The 22,288-nt window shown below is 42.9% G+C and overlaps 1 protein-coding gene across 3 annotated transcripts in view; it reads right to left on the bottom strand.

Annotated features, from left to right (window-relative positions):
• PSD (pleckstrin and Sec7 domain containing) overlaps positions 1-22,288 on the bottom strand; it is a 612,742-nt gene that overhangs the window by 287,419 nt on the left and 303,035 nt on the right. For 2 of the 3 annotated variants that reach the window (XM_056530562.1, XM_056530564.1), the window contains exon 8: positions 21,307-21,750. In XM_056530562.1, the coding sequence (XP_056386537.1) occupies positions 21,307-21,750 (444 nt within the window). Of the gene's footprint in view, positions 1-20,072; positions 20,232-21,306; positions 21,751-22,288 lie in introns of all 3 variants that reach the window. The other variant, XM_056530561.1, reaches the window with a different exon arrangement.

Raw genomic sequence — 22,288 nt, 5'->3', positions numbered from 1 at the left:
TGTGCACTCCCTACTTATACCTCACTTCCCCTGCACTCCCTCGCCGGATCTTGTTGCCATTGTGCCAGTGAAAGCGTTTCCTTGTGTGTTCCTAGCCTGTGTTCCAGACCTCCTGCCGTTGCCCCTGACTACGATCCTTGCTGCCTACCCTGACCTTCTGCTACGTCCGACCTTGCTCTTGTCTACTCCCTTGTACCGCGCTTATCTTCAGCAGTCAGAGAGGTTGAGCCGTTGCTGGTGGATACGACCTGGTTGCTACCGCCGCTGCAAGACCATCCCGCTTTGCGGCGGGCTCTGGTGAATACCAGTAGCAACTTAGAACCGGTCCACCAACACGGTCCACGCCAATCCCTCTCTGGCACAGAGGATCCACCTCCAGCCAGCCGAACCTTGACAGTTTACCTATTTCACTCATTTCGGCAGCAGAGAGATCCTTTTTCTTCTCCATATTGCTTGAAAATGGTGCTCTGCTAAATAATGTGGAACACCCACCTTTACTAGTTTTTCCTTAAATTGGGCTCACCTGGCAATCTAATTATCACAGGTGTCCGATATTGTTTTCAGTGATCAAATGAGCCATGAGACACAATGCCATCCATGAGATAAACTGAAAAACAAAATATTTAATCTTTGTGACACTTAAATAGAATTTGCATAATAATTTGGAACAAGGTGTAAACAGCATATAAAGGGGCATCCTAATTACAGCTTCTGAAGGGCTCATCTTTTGCTACCACAAATACAAAGCCTTTTTCATGGTTCATACCTGCATATACCTGAATTGAATAGTGTTCCTCAACCAGCTACAGCAGACAGTGAGGTGCAGTGATCTGCATCTAGCCTGTAGTGTAAATCCAGTTCTGGTCCATTTCATATTGTTCCGCAAACACCTTCAGTACTCATTGTGCTGTCATTCCTGACACGCAAAAAGTGTATTGAAGTTACATCTCATCAAGCCTATAGTGTGAATACAGTTCTGGTGCATTTCCTATTGTTCTGCAAACACCTTCAGTACTCATTGTGATATCAACCCTGCCACGCAAAAAGCATATTGAAGTTACACGTATCTAGCATGCAGTTTAAATCCAGTTCTGGTGCATTTCATATTGTTCCGCAAACACCTTCAATACCCATTGCGCTGTAATCCCTACCACGCAAAAAGAGTGTTGAAGTTACCTGTATCTAGCCTGTAGGTATAATACAGTTCTGGTGCATTTCCTATTGTTCCGCAAACACCTTCAGTACTCATTGTGCTGTCATCCCTGGCACAGAAAAAGCGTGTTGAAGTTACATGTGTCTAGCCTGTAATATGAATACAGTTCTGGTGCATTTCATATTGTTCTACAAACACCTTCTGTACTCATTGTGTGGTCATCCTTGCCACACAAAAAGTGTGTTGAAGTTACACGTATCCAGCCTTTAGTGTAAATACAGTTTTGGTGAATTTCATATTGTTCTGCAAACACCTTCAGTACTCATTGTGCAGTCAACCCTGCAACGCAAAAAGCGTGTTGGAGTTACACGTATCTAGCCTGTAATGTTAAAGGGGTACTCTGGTGGAATTTTTTTTTTTTATCAATTGGTTTTTATCAACAGATTTGTAAATTACTTCTATTTAAAAATCTTAATTCTTTCAGTAATTATCAGCTGCTGTATACTACAGAGGAAGTTCTTTTCTTTTTGAATTTCTCTTCTGTCTGTCCACAGTGCTCTCTGCTGACACCTCTGTCCATGTCAGGAACTGTCCAGAGCAGGAGAAAATCCCCATAGCAAACATATGCTGCTCTGGACAGTTCCTAAAATGGACAGCAGATGTCAGCAGAGAGCACTGTGATCATGAGATCAGAGCAAATGCATCTCTTTTTTGGATTTCTCTTTAGTATATAGCCCCTAAAAAGTACTGGAAGGATTAAGATTTTTTAATAGAAGTGATTTACAAACTTGTTTAACTTTCTAGCACCAGTTGATTTAAAAAAAAAAAAAAAAAAGTTTTCCACGGGAGTACCCCTTTAACGCACCAGGACATACATTTACATCCTTTACATAACTGCGACGGGTCATGCGTGGCAGGTCACAGCTGCTGACAGCAGCCAGGGACCCGCCGGTAATGGCCAACATCCACGATCGCACGGATGTCCGCCATTAACCCCTCAGATGCCATGATCAATACAGATCAAGGCATCTGCAGAAGTGCAGCATTTAATGTGGACGATCGGATCGCCTGCAGCACTGCCACGGCAATCTGATCATCTGTAATGGTGGACGGAGGTCCCCTCACCTGCCTCCGTCCGTCTCCTGGCGTCTTCTGCTCTGGTCTGAGATCGAGCAGACCAGAGCAGAAGATAGCCTATAACACTGATCAGTGCTTTACCATATGCATAGCACTGAACAGTATTAGCAATCAAATGATTGCTATAAATAGTCCACTATGGGGACAATTAAAGTGTATAAAAAAAAAAAAAAAAAAATTTGAAAAATTCCCTCCCTCAATAAAAATTTTCATTGTCCGTTTTCCCCATTTTACCCCCAAAAAGTGTAAAAATATTTTTTATTAATAAACGTTGCTGCTTTTTTATAACATTTTATTCCCGCCAAAATGTATAAAAAATGTATTAAAAGTTTTATATATGCAAATGTGGTATCAAAAAAAATTACAGATCACAGCACAAAAAATTAGTCCTCATACGGCTGCTTATACAGAAAAATGTAAAAGTTTAGGTCAGCAAAATAGAGGGATTTTAAATGCACTAATTTGGTTAAAAAGTTTTAATCGTATTGACCCACAGAATAAAGAAAACATGTCTATTTTACTGTAAAGTGTATATCATGAAAACGAAACCGTCCAAAATTTGCTAAATTGTGGTTTTCCTATCAATTTCCCAATTTCCCTTATCGCAACTCAATTTTTTTGGGTTGCGCCATACATTTTATGGTAAAACAGTTGGTGCAGTCTCTGTCCGATATTCTGATGTGTGGAACTTCTTTTCTACCTTACCTGATAGAACGTGGCAATATGTCGTCTCTGCAAACAGAAAGTAAGCCGTGTCCAGGGTCCGAATGTAGGAACTACGTCTCTATGTAGGCATATGGAGCGTCACCACAAGGCCACGTGGGACCGTCAAGATGCCCCCACAAGGTGAGGAAAACGCTGCTGCTGCTACTGATGATCCTCCAGATCCCACCCAAGTGTCTAACAGCCAGTCGTCTTCCACAGGCAGCACATTTTCAGGATTTACCTCATCTATGTTATGCCATCCTCCTCCCCGATCCCGTCAGTTATCCATTTGGGAATCCTCTGTCCTCCAGACAACAGTATTCTCCCAGTCACCCTGTTGTAGTATGCCTACATTTGTACCTGGCCAAGTTGATGGTGGTGCAGGCCCTTCTTTTCAATCTTGTTGACTCCACAGTCTCCAGGCAACTAATGGGGTATGCCCAGCCCAGGTGGCATGTACCTAGTCGCCATTATTTTGCAAAGAAAGTCAACTTGTCTGTGTGCAGAACAGTGCGTGCAAGGGTTGATACATGGAGTAGGAGCTATGGCCAGGGGCAATACATGTCTTTTACGGCCCGCTGGGTCAACATCCTGCAGAACGAAGCTCCACCACAATGAGGCAAGGAAATTCTAGTCACACCTCCCAGTTCAATCGATCAGGTTAAACTGCTGACACCCCCTGCCTATCCTCCTCCTCCTCCAGGGACATCTTGCACCCCACAGAGAAGTGCGTAGCTTATTCTCCTCCTCCTCCCCCCCACCCTCTTTCATTGGTGCAAAATCAAGTGCTGCCATGCTGTGTTATACCTGCTGAACCTGGGTGAGAGAAAAGCAACACAGCGGAGGAGCTGCTGCCCTGTCTGCAACAAGAGGTTTCACACTTGTTCCCAGGTCGTGAGCTGACATTGGGAAACATTGTCGCCAATAATGTCACAAACATCGTCAAAGCACTGCATAAGGGTGGCATGGCACAATCTCCCTGTTTGGCACACATGCTAAACCTTGTGGTCAAACGTTTATTGACAACTTATCCGGGTGTCAAGCCAGTGGTGTCTACATGCAGGAAGATTTATGTTGGGGTTAGCCGTTCGTATGCTTTTAAACATGACTTGCTTCACCTAAAGCGCCAAAATGGTCTTCCCCAACACTGCCTTATTTGCGATGTTCCAACACATTGGAACTCCACACATGTTGGACCGCCTCTACGAGCACCGCAAAGTAGTGACTGACTTTCTAATGCAACAGCAAGACAATTTTTGGAGCCAGTGTGATCTACAGCTCAGGAATTGGCAGTTAATCAGAGACACTTGTCGTGGGCTCATGCCCTTTGAGGAGGCTACAAGATATGTCAGTAAGGAAAATAGTGGCATTGACAATGTAATGCCTCTGATATTCCTTTTGGAGCAGATGCTGGCAGCGACAATGGTAGAAGGAGAGATAAAGGAGACTTCACATCTTAATGGCAGCAGTATGGATGTTCTCCTTTCGGAGGAGGAGTTGAATGAGGAGATAGTGGGACCTACGAAGGAGAATTTGGAGATGGACTCTATGGAAGAGTGAGGGGACTAGGACCTTACACAAGGCGACACTGATGAGGATGAGCATGACCAACCTTGGCAGTATGGGACGGAGGGGGAACAAGCATATTGTGGGCTTCAAGGGAAGAGAAGAATATGGTATAGCCACAAACTTAGACCCTCAGTATAAACCCAAAATGGGGGAATTTTTCTCTCCTTCTGAGAAGGAGGCTAAATTGGATTTGTATATGGAGAAGCTGCACAGCCAGCTTGCCACAGCTTTCCAGCAACAAACATCTGCTGAACGGGGGTCCAGTCTCTACTCTCCGCAAAGTCAATGCTCATCAGCAGTGGGGGCATCTTGACGTTTGAGCACATGATGGTGAAGTTTCTGCATTCTGTATGCTCCCTTGACATGAGTTGTCAAAGGGATTTAAACCACCACCAGAACAACCAGGTTAGGCCTAACTCAGCAGTTCCCTTTCTCTGACAGACACCAAGACACCATGAGCCCAGACCCCATGGACTTCTGTCTCACCAGATTAAACCATTGGCCAGAACTTGCCCAATTTGCCATGAGTGTTCTGTCTTGTCCAGCCTCTAGTGTAGATTTGGAGAGAGTGATTGGCACAGAAGGCAGCGTAGTCACCCCGAAGCGAACAACATAGTCAGCCATCAACGTGGAAAAACTGACTTTTACTAAAATAAATCAGGAATGGATCAGTGAGGAATTTAAACCTCCTGTGTCAGATGCCACTGATTAGGCAGTACTACCACCACCACTGCTGGATGCTAGTGACATCTGTCCGCCATTTCATGTTGAACGCTAGTGACATCTGTTTGCCATCTCATGCTGTACAACAGTAACATTAGTTAGCCACCAGCCCACCACCTTCCTTCCACTACCAGTCCACCATCTCATGCTGTACGCCATTTCATGCCGTACAGTAGTGACAGCTGTCCATCTCATGCTGTATGCTAGTGATCTCTGTTCACCATCTCATGTTGTACAATAGTAACATTAGTTAGTCACCAGCCCACCAACTTCCTTCCACTACCAGACCGCTATATCATGCCGTACACTAGTGACATCTGTCCACCATCTCATGCTGCACGCTAGTGACATCTGTCCGCCATCTTATGCTGTACAATAGTAACATCAGTTAGCCAACAGCCCACCACCTTCCTTCCACTACCAGTCCGCCATCTCATGCCGTACGCTAGTGACATCAGTCTGCCATCTCATGCTGTATGCTAGTGACATCTGTTTGCCATCTCATGTTGTACAATAGTAACATCAGTTAGTCACCAGCCCACCACCTTCCTTCCACTACCAGTCTACCATCTCATGCCATATGCTAGTGACATCTGTTCGCCATCTCATGCTGTATGCTATTAAGATCACTCAGCCACCACCTGCTGTAGGCGGGATACTACTAGTAACATCAATCCACCATCACCCTACCAACCAGGTCGACACAGATATAAAAGGTATCACCCCCAGAAAAGGGATAATTTTTCGGCTTTTCATGCAAGAGCTATTTCTTCTTCAGTCTCCACTATTTTAGAATGCGATTTCTGTTCCTACTTTCAGAAAAAAAGATAATTTTTTGGAACGCTTGGAAAACTCCATGCCATCTTCTTCACCTGCTAGACTAAGAACCTGTTGCTACTCCCAAAAAAAGGACCATTTTTGGCATGCTGGAATAAAGTCACAGTGTCTTCCGATGCCTCGGTGTGCATATTAACACTGGCAGCCATCTACCGGCAACAGGGATACTTTATGCTGTTTTATTTTGGTGTGAATAAGCCTAAAAAATGGGTGAGCTGTAATAGTTAACATGGGTTACCGCATGTCGCCATAACTGAGCCTTAGAGCTGTTAGGCAGTGTTATAAACGTATTTAGGAGCTTATTTAATTGCCAGTTCGAGTTGAACCGAGCCAAACCGAGCTCACGATTTCCGCAAAGTTCGGCGAGTCTGGCGAACCGGACTTTTCAAAAGTTTTCTCAAATTTAGTTATCACGTTTTCTAGGCCTTAATGTATGCAGCTTATTTCCTTTGTATCGTTTAGTTTAGTGCAGGGATATAAAAGAGGAAACAAGGTTAGTTTTCTGGTTAGTTTAGGATAGTGGAACATAGAAGTAACGAAAAGGAGAGTAAGTTAGGCCCTACCAATGTTTTGTTTCACATCCACTGTTCCATTTTTACAAAATTTACTAAAATTGTCTAATTGTTAGACAGTGTAAACTTAGAATAGACAGTCTACATATGTGCCAGATTATGGTGGCTTACGCTGGTGAATAAATTCATCCCATTCCACCTTTAGCCATGCCCTTTAAGAAAGACACACCTCTTTTGCATGCCCTTTTTGCTGCTGCAGCAGAAAAATGTCTACATCTCACAACAAATAAGGTGCAAGCCATGGCTCAAATTATACCAGAATTCTAAAACATTTTCAGAGGTAAATGCCCCATTGCACTCAACATTTCTTTGTCCATGGGCTCTGTGCCCTTACAATTGTTGGCTGAATAACAACAGAATTTTTTATACAAATAAAAACGTCCTGTGTGAGGGTGCATTCACATCAAGTTTTCAATCTGCAGCATCCGGATCCTGTAGTAGAATTTTGAAACCGCCTCTTGCCGTATCCCTGCCAAATCGCTGTCATTCCCAATTCATTTCAATGAGCCGAACAGAGTCAGTTAGTCATTCCAGTAAGCTAATTTTTCAACCGCATCCGGTCTAAAGCCAGAGCCGACAGGAATGACTAGCTGACTCCGGTTGGCTCATTAAAATGAATGGGGTATGGCAAAGATGGCAGGTGTATGACAGCAGGGGGTTCTGACATTTTACCACTGGATCTGGCTACGGGAGAGAGGAAGCGAGATGTAACTGCACCCTTATTCCTTGTTTTTCAATAACAAATCTTGAAAACTTCCTACTTAATATACTCTTTAGTACAGGCCACAGTGGCCTGTGTAACCTACAGCAAAATTAATAACAAAGTATTATAAGGGGACTAATTTTCCTTTAAATAGGACAAACTCAACAAGACCTGAAAAATAGGCAATATAAAGCAGATAAACTAGCCAGTACATTACAGTATAGTATAAACCAGTGTGAGAGGTTAATTTTCAGAAATTTCACATGGTATATTTACTGGCGCAAACAAACTAAAATTCTAAATAAATGTCACTCTAAGTGTAACCTCCAATTCACCAACTGATCATCTTCTAAATTTAGATCAGTGACATCCATATTTCTGAGGTCCCACATATGTGCCTAGGTTTTTTTTTTTTACAAAGCCAGTACGTCTGAGTGTGGGGGTGTGGATGTAAAAGAATGCACACACACATGCCAGCTGTGTCAGGATCGTGTGGTTGTGTATGACACAAGGAACTAAAGTGCTCTGACATATGCTGAGTAATGTTTCCAGCTGCTGCTATTTACATAATAATGGCTCAGCTGTTACTAAGACTGTTTATTCGCCCCCATGCCTGAAGTGCAGCCTCCTTATAAAATATGTACATTCATATGCTGCACATAACCTCTTCTGATGCTCTGCAGCATCAAACAGCTACTTAATATTGTACAGGAATCTCTATCTCTCGGCTGAGCTTTTCATTTTGTAGCTTTCTGCCTTTTCTGTCTCTCTGCAGGAGACAAGCTCCATAGACTTAGAAAGGAGTCCATTTCATCACTGTGGCATTTTCACAAAAATTTACAAACGTTCTCTTCTCAGGTTCCTGATCATGGCTGCTAGGGCCTGTATTCCTCTTCTTTGGAAGCGATCAGTTGCCCCTCCTCTATCGCATTGGGTGTCCAAGGTGAACAACTTTATGTAAATGGAAGACCGGACTTCTTCACTGACCTTGTCTTCTGACAAGTTTATCCACTCGTGGTTCGACTAGATGCAATTCCAACATACCGCTAATGATGCTGCTCTCCTGTGCTCTGAGCCCTCTCCGTGAGTGTAGTGCTCTCTCCGCTGACCCGGGTGTGGGGTCCTGTACTCCCAGTACACTGTGCCCCGCCCGGCTATCCAGAATGGGGAGGGATGCTCCCACTCCCCTTATTACCTATGCCCACCTCCCTGATCACTTTCCCTCTTACTTCTCGCACCTTCTCTACTTGCATTCCTCACCCTCCCTCCCAACTTCCCAACTCCTTCATCTCCCACCCCTCCTTTTTCTTTGTACTGTGGTGGATTAGTATATAATAACATATATATACTTATTAAAATGTCTATTTTGTCCTAAACTGCATATCCTTGCTGCACTGAGCTGCTACCTCCTATTCCACCTGTTTGTTCCCTCCCTCCATCGATCATCAAAGATGGCGTCCTGGATTGGAATGTGGCAAAGATAAGAAATACATAGGAGTTTTAACCAATTAGCTGCTTTTCACACCCAATTCACCTCACTTCCTGCACACAGCATCGTATAACCCCCCCTCCCCCCCCCCCTGTAGTCTCTTCCTCTGTAATAAAAGAAAGTTTCATTCAGCGAACAGGTGTCTGGGTGGTCTTTCTAGCATTTGCACCATTTCTGATAGAACTAATCAGGAAGGGGGCGGATTTTCACTGGGTACAACCAGGATCTATTTCAGTACGCTGTATGTGTATCCCCCTCTCTCTAATCACTATTCTCTGTGTTGTTACTGACCTGTCTGTTCCCTCTGTTTTTTGTTTAACGGAAAACATCCTGGTAGGCACTGACAGTCTCTACTTGGCCCGGTAGTTCTGCAGTATTGATGCGCTTCCACACTGCTTTCATCTGACGTTCCTGTTTCTTGTACTTGTCGCACTTCATAAGGGAATGACCCCGGTTGTTGATGCCCTCTTGGGCTTTCCTTTGCAAAAATATAGAATTTAAAAAAAGTCCATCTCCTGCAATGAAATGGAGATCGCAGCAAGCCAGAAAGAGAAGAACTCAGCCGCATGCTTCTCCTTGCTCTATCTAACAATCAGTAGCGGTCTGAACACCCAGACCGTAACTTATCAAAACTTTTGACATGTCTTTGTGAAATGTGGAAAGTGATGGGGCACTTTAAAGGGGTTATTTGGTGTTAACAAATAACAACCATATACTTACTATTTATGCTACGCTACACCGCTACACCTAATGTGGGGAATTTATGCTACACTACCTAATGTGGGGAATTTATGCTACACTACCTAATGTGGGGAATTTATTGCTACCTAATGTGGGGAAACTATGCTACCTAATGTGGGGAAACTATGCTGTGCAACCTAATGTGGGGAAACTATGCTACCTAATGTGGGGGAACTGGTGCCCACCTAATGCAGATTAATATGAGTTGCAGTGCAATTTTATGGCATAGTACTTTTTTTTGGGGGGGGGGGGGGGGAGCAGGCACATTCTTTGCACAGGGGACCTCTGCTGTCCGTGTCCGCCCCTGGCGCCAGGCATAGGCTGCATCCCTGTATATAGGGGTGCAGCTCCATCCCCTGAAATAAATCTCTCCCCGTCAGGCTGGTCCATCACCCGCTTCCCCCCTGCCCTATTGCTGCTTTCAAAATAAAAAAGCAGCAATTATTTCATCACTGCTCCTGCCCGGCAGCACTGTGTGCGCCATTAAGACGCACACAACATTCAATATGGAGTGACAGGAAGGAGCCAGCAGCTTCATCCTGTCACTCCAGCCTGGGCTTCCTGTGTGGCAGCGGCTTATCAAGAGGCTGTCCGCACAGGAAGCAGAGAGAAGAGTAGCGACAGCAGCTGCAGGGGAACGAAGGAAAGGTGAGTAATTTTTTTCCCTTGCTATCAGGGGATAATATACGATGGCGGCAATATGAGCCGGATAATATACAATGGAGGGCAATGTGAGGGGCATAATATACCATGGGGTAATGTTTCTGGCATAATAAGCTGTGGCAGACTACAAGCTGTGTAAGGGGCCCCAAAATTTTTGATGGCAGCCCTGGGTAAGGCTATATAGGTTGTAAAAATGCACTACATATTGGCCTTACCTCCGTATATATCTCCGTACAAAAACAGTCAGCACCGAATTTTAAGAAAAAGACTGCTGGAGAAGATCAACACCAATCGGCTACCACACACTGACAATGGTTGGCTTATTTATGGCAGTTTTAGGCTGGAATTCCACTTGTTTTTTGAGGGGAAAATGCCAACTCTGCCGCATGGCGTTTTTTGGGCCAAAAAACGCTGCAGCCAGATGTTAGCTATAAATCAATGAGAAATCGCAAAATACTTTTTCCACTTGGCGTTTTTGAGTTTGGTGTTTTGTTTCTTTTTTTTTTTTTATCCTTTTGGCGTTTTTTCACTCTTTTTTGGCATTTTTGCAAAATTGCAGCATGTTGAGCCACTGGCGTTTTTTCCCCTGAAATCATGGCATTTTTTTCTCACATAAAAGTCTATGGGAGTGAAAAAATGCCAAGAAAAATGCCATGTGGGTTTTAACTTTGGTGTTTTTCAGGCGTTTTTTATTCTCTTTTGGACTTTAGCGATCCAAAAAAGTGATGGAGATACCTTTTTTAATTAAATTTCGTAGGGTACCATTAAAAAAAAAAAAAAAGATACAGTAGTGATGGAAAAAAATTGTATTTCACAAAATTTATCAACATTTTAATTAATTTTTAAACAGGGATCAATTTATGTGGGCAGGCAGGGATCTAAAAACATAGCCGACAATAATAAAAATGTAGTGTGTGTGTTTTTCACATTTTTTTCTTTTCTTTTTTAGGTGTTACTACTACTCCCAGCATGGAACACACTGTTCCATGATGGCAGTAGTAGTTCCTGTACTTATTGACAGATCGCCCGAGTTCCGTTGCAATCCTCCTGTATAATTTATAGATGCAGCTGCCCGCTCTTCTATGGTCCCCTGCACTGCCGTATATATACACCTATTCATATTTCCCGCAGAGAGCTGTGATTGGCCAGATGGTTCCAGCCAATCACAACTCTCTGTGGGAAATAGGTGCATATATACGTCAGTGCAGGGCACCATAGAAGAGCGGCCGCCCGCATCTATACATTACACAGGAGGATCACAGTGGGTGTCAGGAGTGACATTCGCTGTGATCTTTCCTTAACTGCAGGCACTCTGCTCAATGCTGGGAGCTGTAGTACCTGCATTAATAGACAGATCGCAACAGGTGTCAGAAGTTACAGTCACTGCGATCTGTCTATTAATGCAGGTACTACAGTTCCCAAAATGGAGCAGAGCGTGCTTCATGATGGGAGTAGTAGTGCCTGCAGTTAAGGACAGATCACAGCGGGTATCACTCCTGACATCCATTGTGATCATCCTATCTATTGCAGAGATGTGGAGCGGCTCTAAACAGCGCTCGCATCTCTGCACTTTACTCCGGCCAGTGATATGAATAGAACATCACTCATTCATATTTCCCTCAGAGCTGTGATTGGCTACAACTATCCGGCCTATCCCCACTCTGGGTAGGAAATATGAATGAGTGATGTTCTATTCACATCACTGGCCGGAGTATAGTGCAGAGATGCGAGCGCTGTAGAGAGACGCTCCGCATCTCTGCTATATTATGGACGATCGCATCGGGTGTCAGGACTGACACCCGGGGCAATATGTCTATTAATACAGGTACTACTACTTCCATCATGGAACCATCTGTTCCATGTTGGGAGTAGAAGTACTACCTAAAAAATGTAAAGAAAAAGAGGAAAAAAAAGTGAAACACACACACTTTATTAAAAATGAATTCAAAGTTCATTATAAAAAATAAAAATTTTCTTAAATAAATTTTTTACAATCCCTACTGCATCCTCTTTTTTATTGGTACCCAACACATTTTGAAAAAAATACCAAAGGGGCCAAATATGCAATTTCAAAACGCCCAAAAAAATAAAACGCCCAAAAAACCGTCAGACACAGGAAATTGCACTGGCGTTTTTTCTGGCCTTTTTTTCAGTGAAAAAAAGGCTGGAAAAAAATTAAGTGGAATTCCAGCCTTAGGGGGAGATTCATGAAAATCAGTGTAAAGAAAGAATAGCAACCAATTAGATTGCTTCTTTCATTTTTCACAGGCCTCTTTGAAAATGAAAGAAGCAATCTGATTGGTTGCTATTGGCAGCTCAGCAACTTTTCCTCTGGACAGGTTTTGATAAGTCTCCCCCTTAGTGTTTTTCTCGTAATCATGGCTCCCTCTAGTGACAGGTTGTGGACTTTTATTCATATGATGAAATACTGTATATTGCAATGTCATTTGGACTAGATTAGAAAAAAACAATATTAGTAAAAAAAATTATAATAGCAACCACTAGTGTTCAATAAATTATATTTGTATTTAATAAGTTGGCAGTATTAGTTGGTAACAAAGATCTTAGTTGGTATGAATGTTAGTCAATGAGCTCAATAAAAACAAAACAAAAACAAACAAACATTTGTAATAGATAGACTCTTAAGAGAATAAACTTTATACATACAGACATATTAAAAGGAAAAGTCCAGTGGAAAACCAATTCCACAGGAGGAGTGGTTCTTTAAAAAATGTAAACCTATATGGAGTGTCAGCACTCACTAGAGTTGTAGTCATGCAAAGCTTGCTCTTTCTGAGTGTTGCTGTGTAAGAGGGGGCGTGAAAGAGGAGTTTCAAAAACTGGAGTTTGAAAGCAGGAGGTTGAGATCGCTGTGAGTGTTAATTTCTGAACGCACAAGGTCTACAAAAAATTTTTAAGTGTAATTTTGACTGTCTGTTTTTTCCTATACATTTGTGAAATCCCCATTACTAGATGGCCTCCATGTTGGAAAATGCAGTCCAATGTACATCCTGTTCAATGTATGCAATCCTTGAACAACAGTTTGAGGGTGCATATTGTTGTGCGAGATGTGTGCTAGTTGTCCGTTTGGAAGCCCAGATCCGGCATCTAGAGGGGCGACTGGCAACAATGAGAAGCATTAACAACATGGAGAGGAGTCTCCTGCTCACTGAGCAGGCACTCTCGGGAGTAGAGGTGGGGGAGGACAGTGGGACGGAGTTGCAGGACAGTCAGGCAGTTAGCTGGGTTACAGTTAGAAAGAGGGGTAGGGGAAAAAGTGTCAGGGAGGCTAGTCCTGAACTGGCACACCCCAACAAGTTTGCCCGCTTGGCAGATGAGGGGGATGCCATTACAGAGCTAGGAGAACTGCAGCAGGATACCACCTCTGACCGCCAGGGGGGTGTCTGCTCCAGTAAGGAGGGAGGGAGGAGTACAGGGCAGGCCAGACAGGTACTAGTGGTGGGGGACTCAATTATTAGGGGGACAGACAGGGCAATCTGTCACAAAGACCGGGATCGCCGAACAGTGTGTTGTCTGCCTGGCGCACGAGTTCGGCACATCGCGGATCGGGTTGACAGGTTGTTGGGCGGGGCTGGAGAGGACCCAGCAGTCATGGTACATATTGGCACCAATGACAAAGTAGGTAGGTGGAGTGTCCTTAAAAATGATTTCAGGGACTTAGGCTGCAAGCTTAAGGCAAGGACCTCCAAGGTAGTCTTTTCTGAAATACTACCAGTACCACGAGCCGCACCAGAGAGGCAGCGGGAGATCAGGGAGGTAAACAAGTGGCTCAGAAGCTGGTGTAGGAAGGAAGGGTTTGGGTTCATGGAGAACTGGGCTGACTTCGCTGTCGGTTACCGGCTCTACCGTAGGGACGGGCTGCACCTCAATGGGGAGGGTGCAGCTTTGCTTGAAGAGAAGATGGCTAGAAGGGTGGAGGAGTGTTTAAACTAGGGACTTGGGAGGAGGGAACCTACAGCAAAGAGGGGGAAGATAGTGTAGATAGAGAGGTGGGAATTATAAATGTACCTGGGGGTGGAGCGGAGGGAGGGGTTAGAATAGTTAATAGGAATAAGCTTCATAGGAAAATAAAACTTACACCCTTGAATCCCATTAACCCCAATAACATAAAGGATGGAAATGTAAAGTGTATGTTCACAAATGCCAGAAGCCTAGCAAATAAAATGGGGGAGCTTGAGGCCTTGATACTGGAGGAACATATTGATATAGTTGGGGTCACTGAGACATGGCTGGACTCCTCGCATGACTGGGCTGTCAATCTGCAGGGGTTTACATTGTTTCGCAAGGATAGAATGAACAGAAAAGGTGGTGGAGTCTGTCTGTATGTAAGAAGTGGTATGAAAGTCAGTGTGAACGATGCCATAGTGTGTGATGATTCTGAGGATGTGGAATCATTGTGGGTAGAATTACAAAAGGAGGGAAATACTGAAAAAATAGTATTTGGTGTAATCTACAGACCCCCTAATATCACTGAAGAGATAGAAGTTCAGCTTCATAAACAAATAGAGAGGGCCGCCCGGGCAGGTACAGTGGTAATAATGGGAGATTTTAACTATCCAGATATAGATTGGGGTCCGGGGTTGGCTAAAACTACAAAGGGGCGACAATTCCTAAATTTATTGCAGGATAATTTTATGGGCCAGTTTGTGGAGGACCCAACAAGAAGTGATGCCTTGTTGGATCTGATCATTTCCAACAACGCAGAGCTGGTTGGTAATGTAACTGTGCGGGAAAACCTTGGTAATAGCGACCACAATATAGTTACTTTTGACTTAAAATGTAGAAAACAAAGACAGACGGGGAAAGCAAAAACATATAACTTTAAAAAGGCAAATTTCCCTGGGCTGAGGGCTGCACTACAGGACATAGACTGGGGGGAGGTGTTCTCAAATACTGATACAGAAGGTAAATGGGACATCTTTAAATCAACTCTAAATAACTATACAGCTAAATATATACCAAAGGGGAACAAATATAAACGATTAAAACTAAATCCTACATGGCTGACACATGATGTTAAAAGAGCAATAAACAACAAAAAAATAGCCTTCAAAAAATACAAATCTGATGGGTCAGCTATAACATTTAAACAGTACAAGGAGCTTAATAAAATCTGTAAAAATGTAATAAAAACAGCAAAAATTCAAAATGAGAGACAGGTGGCCAAAGAAAGCAAAACTAATCCTAAATATTTTTTTAGACATATAAATGCAAAAAAACCAAGGACAGAGCATGTAGGACCCCTTAATAATGATAATGGGGAGGTTGTCACAGGCGATCAAGAGAAGGCGGAGCTACTGAATGGGTTCTTTAGTTCTGTATACACTATGGAAGAAGGAGCTGACATTGGCCAGGTCGGTGCTGGTAACACATCATGTAATGTACTGAACTGGCTTAATGTAGAGATGGTACAAGGTAAGTTAAGTGATATAAATGTAAGCAAATCCCCAGGACCGGATGGACTACACCCAAGAGTTCTTAGAGAGGTAAGTTCAGTAATATCTGTACCCCTGTTCATGATATTTAGAGATTCTCTGGTGTCTGGTATTGTGCCAAGGGACTGGCGCAAGGCGAATGTGGTGCCAATCTTCAAAAAGGGCTCTAGGTCTTCCCCAGGAAACTATAGACCGGTAAGTTTAACGTGCATTGTGGGTAAATTGTTTGAAGGACTTATAAGGGATTACATACAGGAATACATAGGGGATAATTGTATTATAAGTGATAGCCAGCATGGGTTTACTAAGGATAGAAGTTGTCAAACCAATCTAATTTGCTTTTATGAAGAGGTGAGTAGAAGCCTTGACAGAGGAATGGCTGTGGATATAGTGTTTCTGGATTTTGCTAAAGCGTTTGATACTATCCCTCATAGACGTCTGACAGGTAAGTTAAGGTCTTTGGGTTTGGAAATTTTAGTTTGTAACTGGATTGAACACTGGCTCATGGATCGTACCCAGAGAGTGGTGGTCAATGATTCGTACTCTGATTGGTCCCCGGTTATTAGTGGTGTACCCCAAGGTTCAGTACTGGGACCGCTGTTGTTTAATTTATTTATCAATGATATAGAGGATGGTATTAACAGCTCTGTTTCTATCTTTGCAGATGACACCAAGCTTTGTAGCACAGTACAGTCTATAGAGGATGTGCATAAGTTACAAGATGACTTGGATAGACTAAGTGTCTGGGCATCCACTTGGCAAATGAGGTTCAATGTGGATAAATGTAAAGTTATGCATCTGGGTACTAATAACCTGCATGCATCGTATGTCTTAGGGGGGATTAAACTGGCAGAGTCACTGGTAGAGAAGGATCTGGGTGTACTTGTAGATCACAGACTACAGAATAGCATGCAATGTCAGGCTGCTGCTTCCAAAGCCGGCAGGATATTGTCATGTATCAAAAGAGGCATGGACTCAAGGGACAGGGACATAATACTCCCCCTTTATAAAGCATTGGTACGGCCTTACCTGGAATATGCTGTTCAGTTTTGGGCACCTGTCCATAAAAGGGACACTGCGGAGTTGGAAAGGGTGCAGAGACGCGCGACTAAACTAATATGGGGAATGGAACATCTTAGCTATGAGGAGCGATTAAAGGAGTTACAATTGTTTAGTCTTGAGAAGAGACGTTTAAGGGGGGATATGATAAACGTATATAAGTATATTAATGGCCCATACAAAAAATATGGAGAAAAACTGTTCCAGGTTAAACCCCCCCAAAGGACGAGGGGGCACTCCCTCCGTCTGGAGAAGAAAAAGTTTAGTCTCAAGGGGCGACACGCCTTCTTTACCATGAGAACTGTGAACTTATGGAACAGTCTACCTCAGGAACTGGTCACAGCAGGAACAATTAACAGCTTTAAAACAGGATTAGATACATTCCTGGAACAAAATAAGATTAATGCTTATGAAGAAATATAAAATCTCATCCCTTCCCCAATATCGCGCCACACCCCTACCCCTTAATTCCCTGGTTGAACTTGATGGACATATGTCTTTTTTCGACCGTACTATGTAACTATGTAACTATGTAATAGTAGTTGCTACAAAACTACAACTCCCAGCATGCACATACAGCCAAAGGGCATGCTGGGAGTTGTAGTTGTGTGCCTCCAGCTGTTGCATAACTACAACTCCAATCATGTCCTTCAGCTGTCAGTGCATGCTGGGAGTTTTAGTTTTGCAACAGCTGGAGGCACACTGGTGGGGAAACACTGAGTAAGTTAACAGACTAACTCAGTGTTTTCCCACTAGTGTGCCTCCAGGTGTTGCAAAACTACAACTCCTAGCATGCACTGACAGACTGTGCATGCTTGCAGTTGTAGTTTTGCAACAACTGGAGGCACACTGGCGGGAAAACACAGAGTTAGTCTGTTACCTAACTCAGTGTTTCCCCACCAGTGCGCCTCCAGCTGTGGCAAAACTGCAACTCCCAGCATGCACAGTCTGTCAGTGCATGCTGGGAGTTGCACTTTGCCTCAGCTGGAGGTTTCTGCTCCTCCCCCCACCCCCCACCCCCACCAAAGAAAAAAGGTACAGGGTACATGCACATGGTTGGGTTCACCGTGAGATTCCTGCAGCGAGTTTGAGCTCAAAATCCCAAACTCGCTGTAAACCCAACCATGTGCATGTACCCTAAACATACTACACTACATCTACACAAAATAAAAAGTAAAACACTACATAAACACACACCCTTACACAGTTACTCACCCCCCCCCCCCACACACACACACACACACACACACACATAAAAATTACAAGCGTCTCGTACGGAACTGTTTCCTAAACGGAGCATCCAGCTGTTGCAAAGCAACAATTCCCAGCATTGCCAGGCAGCCATTGACTTTCCAGGCATGCTGGGAGCTTTGCAACAGCTGGAGGCACCCTGTTTGGGAAACACTGTAGTGGAGTAGTTTTGGTGAAGGAGGCAAACACTTTGCTTGCATTCGGGTCCGCCCCCATGCAAATCCTTAATTTTGGCCTCAAATGCACAGGGTGCTCCCTCCTGTAGTATTTTAGGGCAACAGTTTAGTGCCACATATGGGGTATTTCTGTACTAGGGAGAAATTGGAGAGAAGATGAGGTAAAAGGAGAAAAAGACCCAATGCATAACCGGGCTCAGGAGTAGGACTGCAGAGTGTACATTTGAGGACTAAATTGGGGATTTGCATTGGAATGGCTGATAGTTGCAGCGGTTCTGACATACACATACAAAGAAAACCACCCACATGTGGCCCCATTTTGGAAACTACACCCCTCAAGGAATGTAATAAGGTGTGTAGTGAGCATTTTAGGTGCCTGTAAGATGTTTGGAACAAGGGTCAATGGAAATGAAAAATTTTATTTTTCGTATGCACTGCCCACTGTTCTAAAAATCTGTCAAACGCCAGTGGGGTGTAACTACTGACTGCACCATATTTATGTTCCTTGAGGAGTGCCGTTTTCCAAATAGTGTGCCATGTGGTTTCTTTATTGCTGTTCTGGCACAATGGGAACTTCCTAAATGCGACAAGCCCCCGAAAAACCATTTCAGCTAAATTCTCTCTCCAAAAGCCACATTTTGCTCCTTCTCTTCTGAGCCCTGTAGTGCGCCCCCAGAGCACTTTACGTCCACATATGAGGTATTTCCATACTCCGAAGAAATGTGGTTACAAATTATGGGGGGCTTTTTCTCCTATAATCCCTTGTGAAAATGAAAAATTTGGGGTAACACCAGCATTTTTGTGATAAAAATCTAATTTTAAATTTTCCGTCCAACTTTAACAAAAGCTTGTCAAAACACTGTACCCCTTGTTACGTTCCTTGAGGGGTTTAGTTTCTCAAATAGTATGCCATGTGGGCAGATTTTTGTTGTTCTGGCACCATGGGGGCTTCCTAAATGTGACATGCCCCCCAAAAGCCATTTCAGAAAAAATTCTGTCTCCAAAATCCTAATGTCGCTCCTTCCCTTCTGAGCCTGTAGTGGGCCCGCAGAGCACTTTACATGCACATGTGAGGTATTTCCATACTCAAAAGAAATTGGGATACAAATTTTGCAGGACTTTTTCTCCTTTTTACCCCTTGTAAAAATGAAAAACTGGGTGCAGTTTCTATAATGGAGTCATTAATGGGGAATTTTTTACAGGAAGGCCCCTCAAATCCACTTCAAACAGAACTGGTCCCTGAAAAATGCAGATTTAGATTTTTTTTTTTTTTTTGGGAAAAATTGCTGCTAAACTTTGGAGCCCTATAATGTCCTCAAAAAGTAAAAACATGTGAACTTTATGATACAAACATAAAGTAGACATATTTGGGGAGATTTCTCAAAACCTGCCCAGAGGAAAAGTTGCTGAGTTGCTCATAGCAACCAATCAGATCGCTTCTTTCATTTTGCACAGGCCCTTTTAATAATGAAGTAAGCAATCTGATTGGTTGCTATGGGTTGCAACTTTTCCTCTCACAGGAAATTTATAAATCTCCCCCATTGTATATGTAAATCAATATATAATTTATTTGGCATTTTCCTTACAAGCAGAGAGTTTTAAAGGCAGAAAAATTGCAATTTTTTCTTAAATTTTTCTGATATTTTGAAATTGTTCACAAAGAAATTATGCAAATATGTTGTGATATTACCATAATGCTGAGGCTATCTATTTGTGAACTGGCTATTTCTTGTTGGAGTTCATTTTCTCAAACTACAAGTCCCATGATTCCTTGTTTGGAAGTCTGAGGTCACTTTTCTCCCTCTCACACATCAGCCACCTCACCCATAGAAACACACCTGTGATCCTTTTCATGCAATAGACCAGTGTTTTCTGACCAGGGTACTTCCAGCTGTTGCAAAACAAGCGGTTGCTCCACCCATTGAATCAAAGAGAGGCTCCCTATGAACACCTGACTAGTGATGTAATGTCTCAGCCGCTCTGCAAACTGGGAAAACCTGAGACAAGATTTTTTATGCTGTTAAACATAAACATTGGGGCAAAAATCACAAAAGAATTGCGAGATCACCATGAAATACAGGTACAGACACTATATTATGAACTACATTAGCTTTACAGCCCCTCTAGAAAAGTCAAACAAAAAAAAAATACTAGAATATCCATTTAAATTATATTGAAAATCTATGGGAAGACCTTAAGATCGTGATTTATAAAGGAGGCCAAGAAAACCTTCAAGATTTGAAAACTGTTTGTATGGAAGAATGGGCCAAAATCCCACCAGAGAAATACATAGGACTAGTTTCTCCATACAGAAGGCGTCATGAAGCTGTCATTACCAACCCCCAGCAAACTCTGGGAAGGGACATTGGCGCTCTCATTGAGGACCGCGTCACGTCTACTGATAGATGCCATGCCCTCCATTCATTTCTATGGGAGCGCTGATAATTTCCAAGTGCTGTACTCGGGTCTTTATAGGAATGAATGGAGCGCATGCCAGCTGCAGAATGTGCTCCTCAATGAGTTTCGGGTCCCGTCCCAGTGATTGCCGCGAGTCCAAGCGCTCGGACTCCCCCGAGATCAGATTTTTTTAGCGGATTTTGTCTTTAAATAAATATCAGTAAGCATATTCAATACTTCTTCCCTGTGTCATTTCACATTATTACACATAACTTAATTTTGGAGCTTATGTTTTGTTTTTGCTTTTTTGTATATAAAGATTACTTGACCAACATCTGGCACCTTTGGAAATATGTTTAGTAAGAAAAATGGCGACACGCTCAAAACTTATTTCTCTCACTGTATATGAAGACTTGTGGAATTTATACTGAATTTAAAAACATATGGAATTTGAGGTATATAGAGGTGCAGTAGAGGCCTTTATAAACTTATATGGTAGCCCTTTCCCTTTACAGTACTGTATAAAAAAGAGCTATAACATAAGGCTGTATGCATAAGCCTTATTACATAAGGGACCTAAATGAGGACTTCCCCTCATTAACTTAGAATTGTCTTATAGGTTACATATAGGTCATTTGAAAGCGTCAGTGTTCCAAAACTGATTTTCTGACATACCTGTGTATAATGGCATCTGCAATAATGAGGCTGTTCTCAGAGGGAGAGGGACTGTGCAGTTCATTGTGTGCAACTCTTGTAGCATTTATGGTTTCATCCTCTTTCTCACTCCAGGCTGATTCGGTTGTAGAACTTGTCCCAGAGTCCTGCTCCAGGTGAGCTAAAGGTGCAAAATTGTCTTCAATAAGCTGTGCATTCTTGCAGATCTGCTTCTGGGTCTCTGAGGTCAGTGTTGGAAGGTCAAAGGTAAAGATGCTGCTTTGATTTTGTGCGGAGGAAGAAAGAATGTCAATAGAATCAAGACTGGAATAAGATGTACCCTTGGCTCTATGGGATTCCATAATACTCTCAAAATGTTTGCTAAATGAATCCATGCCATCTTCTGAGAATCGGTGGCACAAATGTAAAGTCAAAGGGGAACGCAGAGGAGCCTGTATGGTTTCCCTAAAAATGAACAATATCAGAGTGTAAGTAACAACAATTCTTGAATACTTTCATCTGTAAAATTAAAATTAGATATATAGTTCAAAAATATATTACTTAAATTATTTTTTCAGATGATTTACTAATTCAAACCATTAAAGTGTACCTGTCATTAACAAAAACGTTTAATATAATGTAGGTAATACTATTATATATATATATATATGTTTGTAATATACATTGATACATTTTTTTTATATTTTTGGGTGAAAAAATGCTGTCCCTGCAGCAATTGCCTGTGTGTCTCTATGAGGAATCCAAATACAGGAAGTGAGGGTGGGACAAGCAGGGCTCTGTGCAGGCTTCCAGTTTCTTAATCATCCTGCTGTGCGAGCCAGGAGTATGTCACAGAGCCTAACTGCACAGAGCCTCGCTTGTCCTCAGTGTACAGAGCCCTGTTCGTCTTCAGTGTACAGAGCCCCGCTTGCCCTCAGTGTACAGAGCCCTGCTTGTCCTCAGTGCACAGAGCCCTGCTTGTCTTCAGTGCACAGAGCCCTGC

The sequence above is a fragment of the Hyla sarda genome, chromosome 7, assembly GCF_029499605.1.
Source record: "Hyla sarda isolate aHylSar1 chromosome 7, aHylSar1.hap1, whole genome shotgun sequence".
In the NCBI taxonomy this organism is placed as follows: Eukaryota; Metazoa; Chordata; class Amphibia; order Anura; family Hylidae; genus Hyla; species Hyla sarda.
This window is presented reverse-complemented; position numbering and strand designations above follow the sequence as displayed.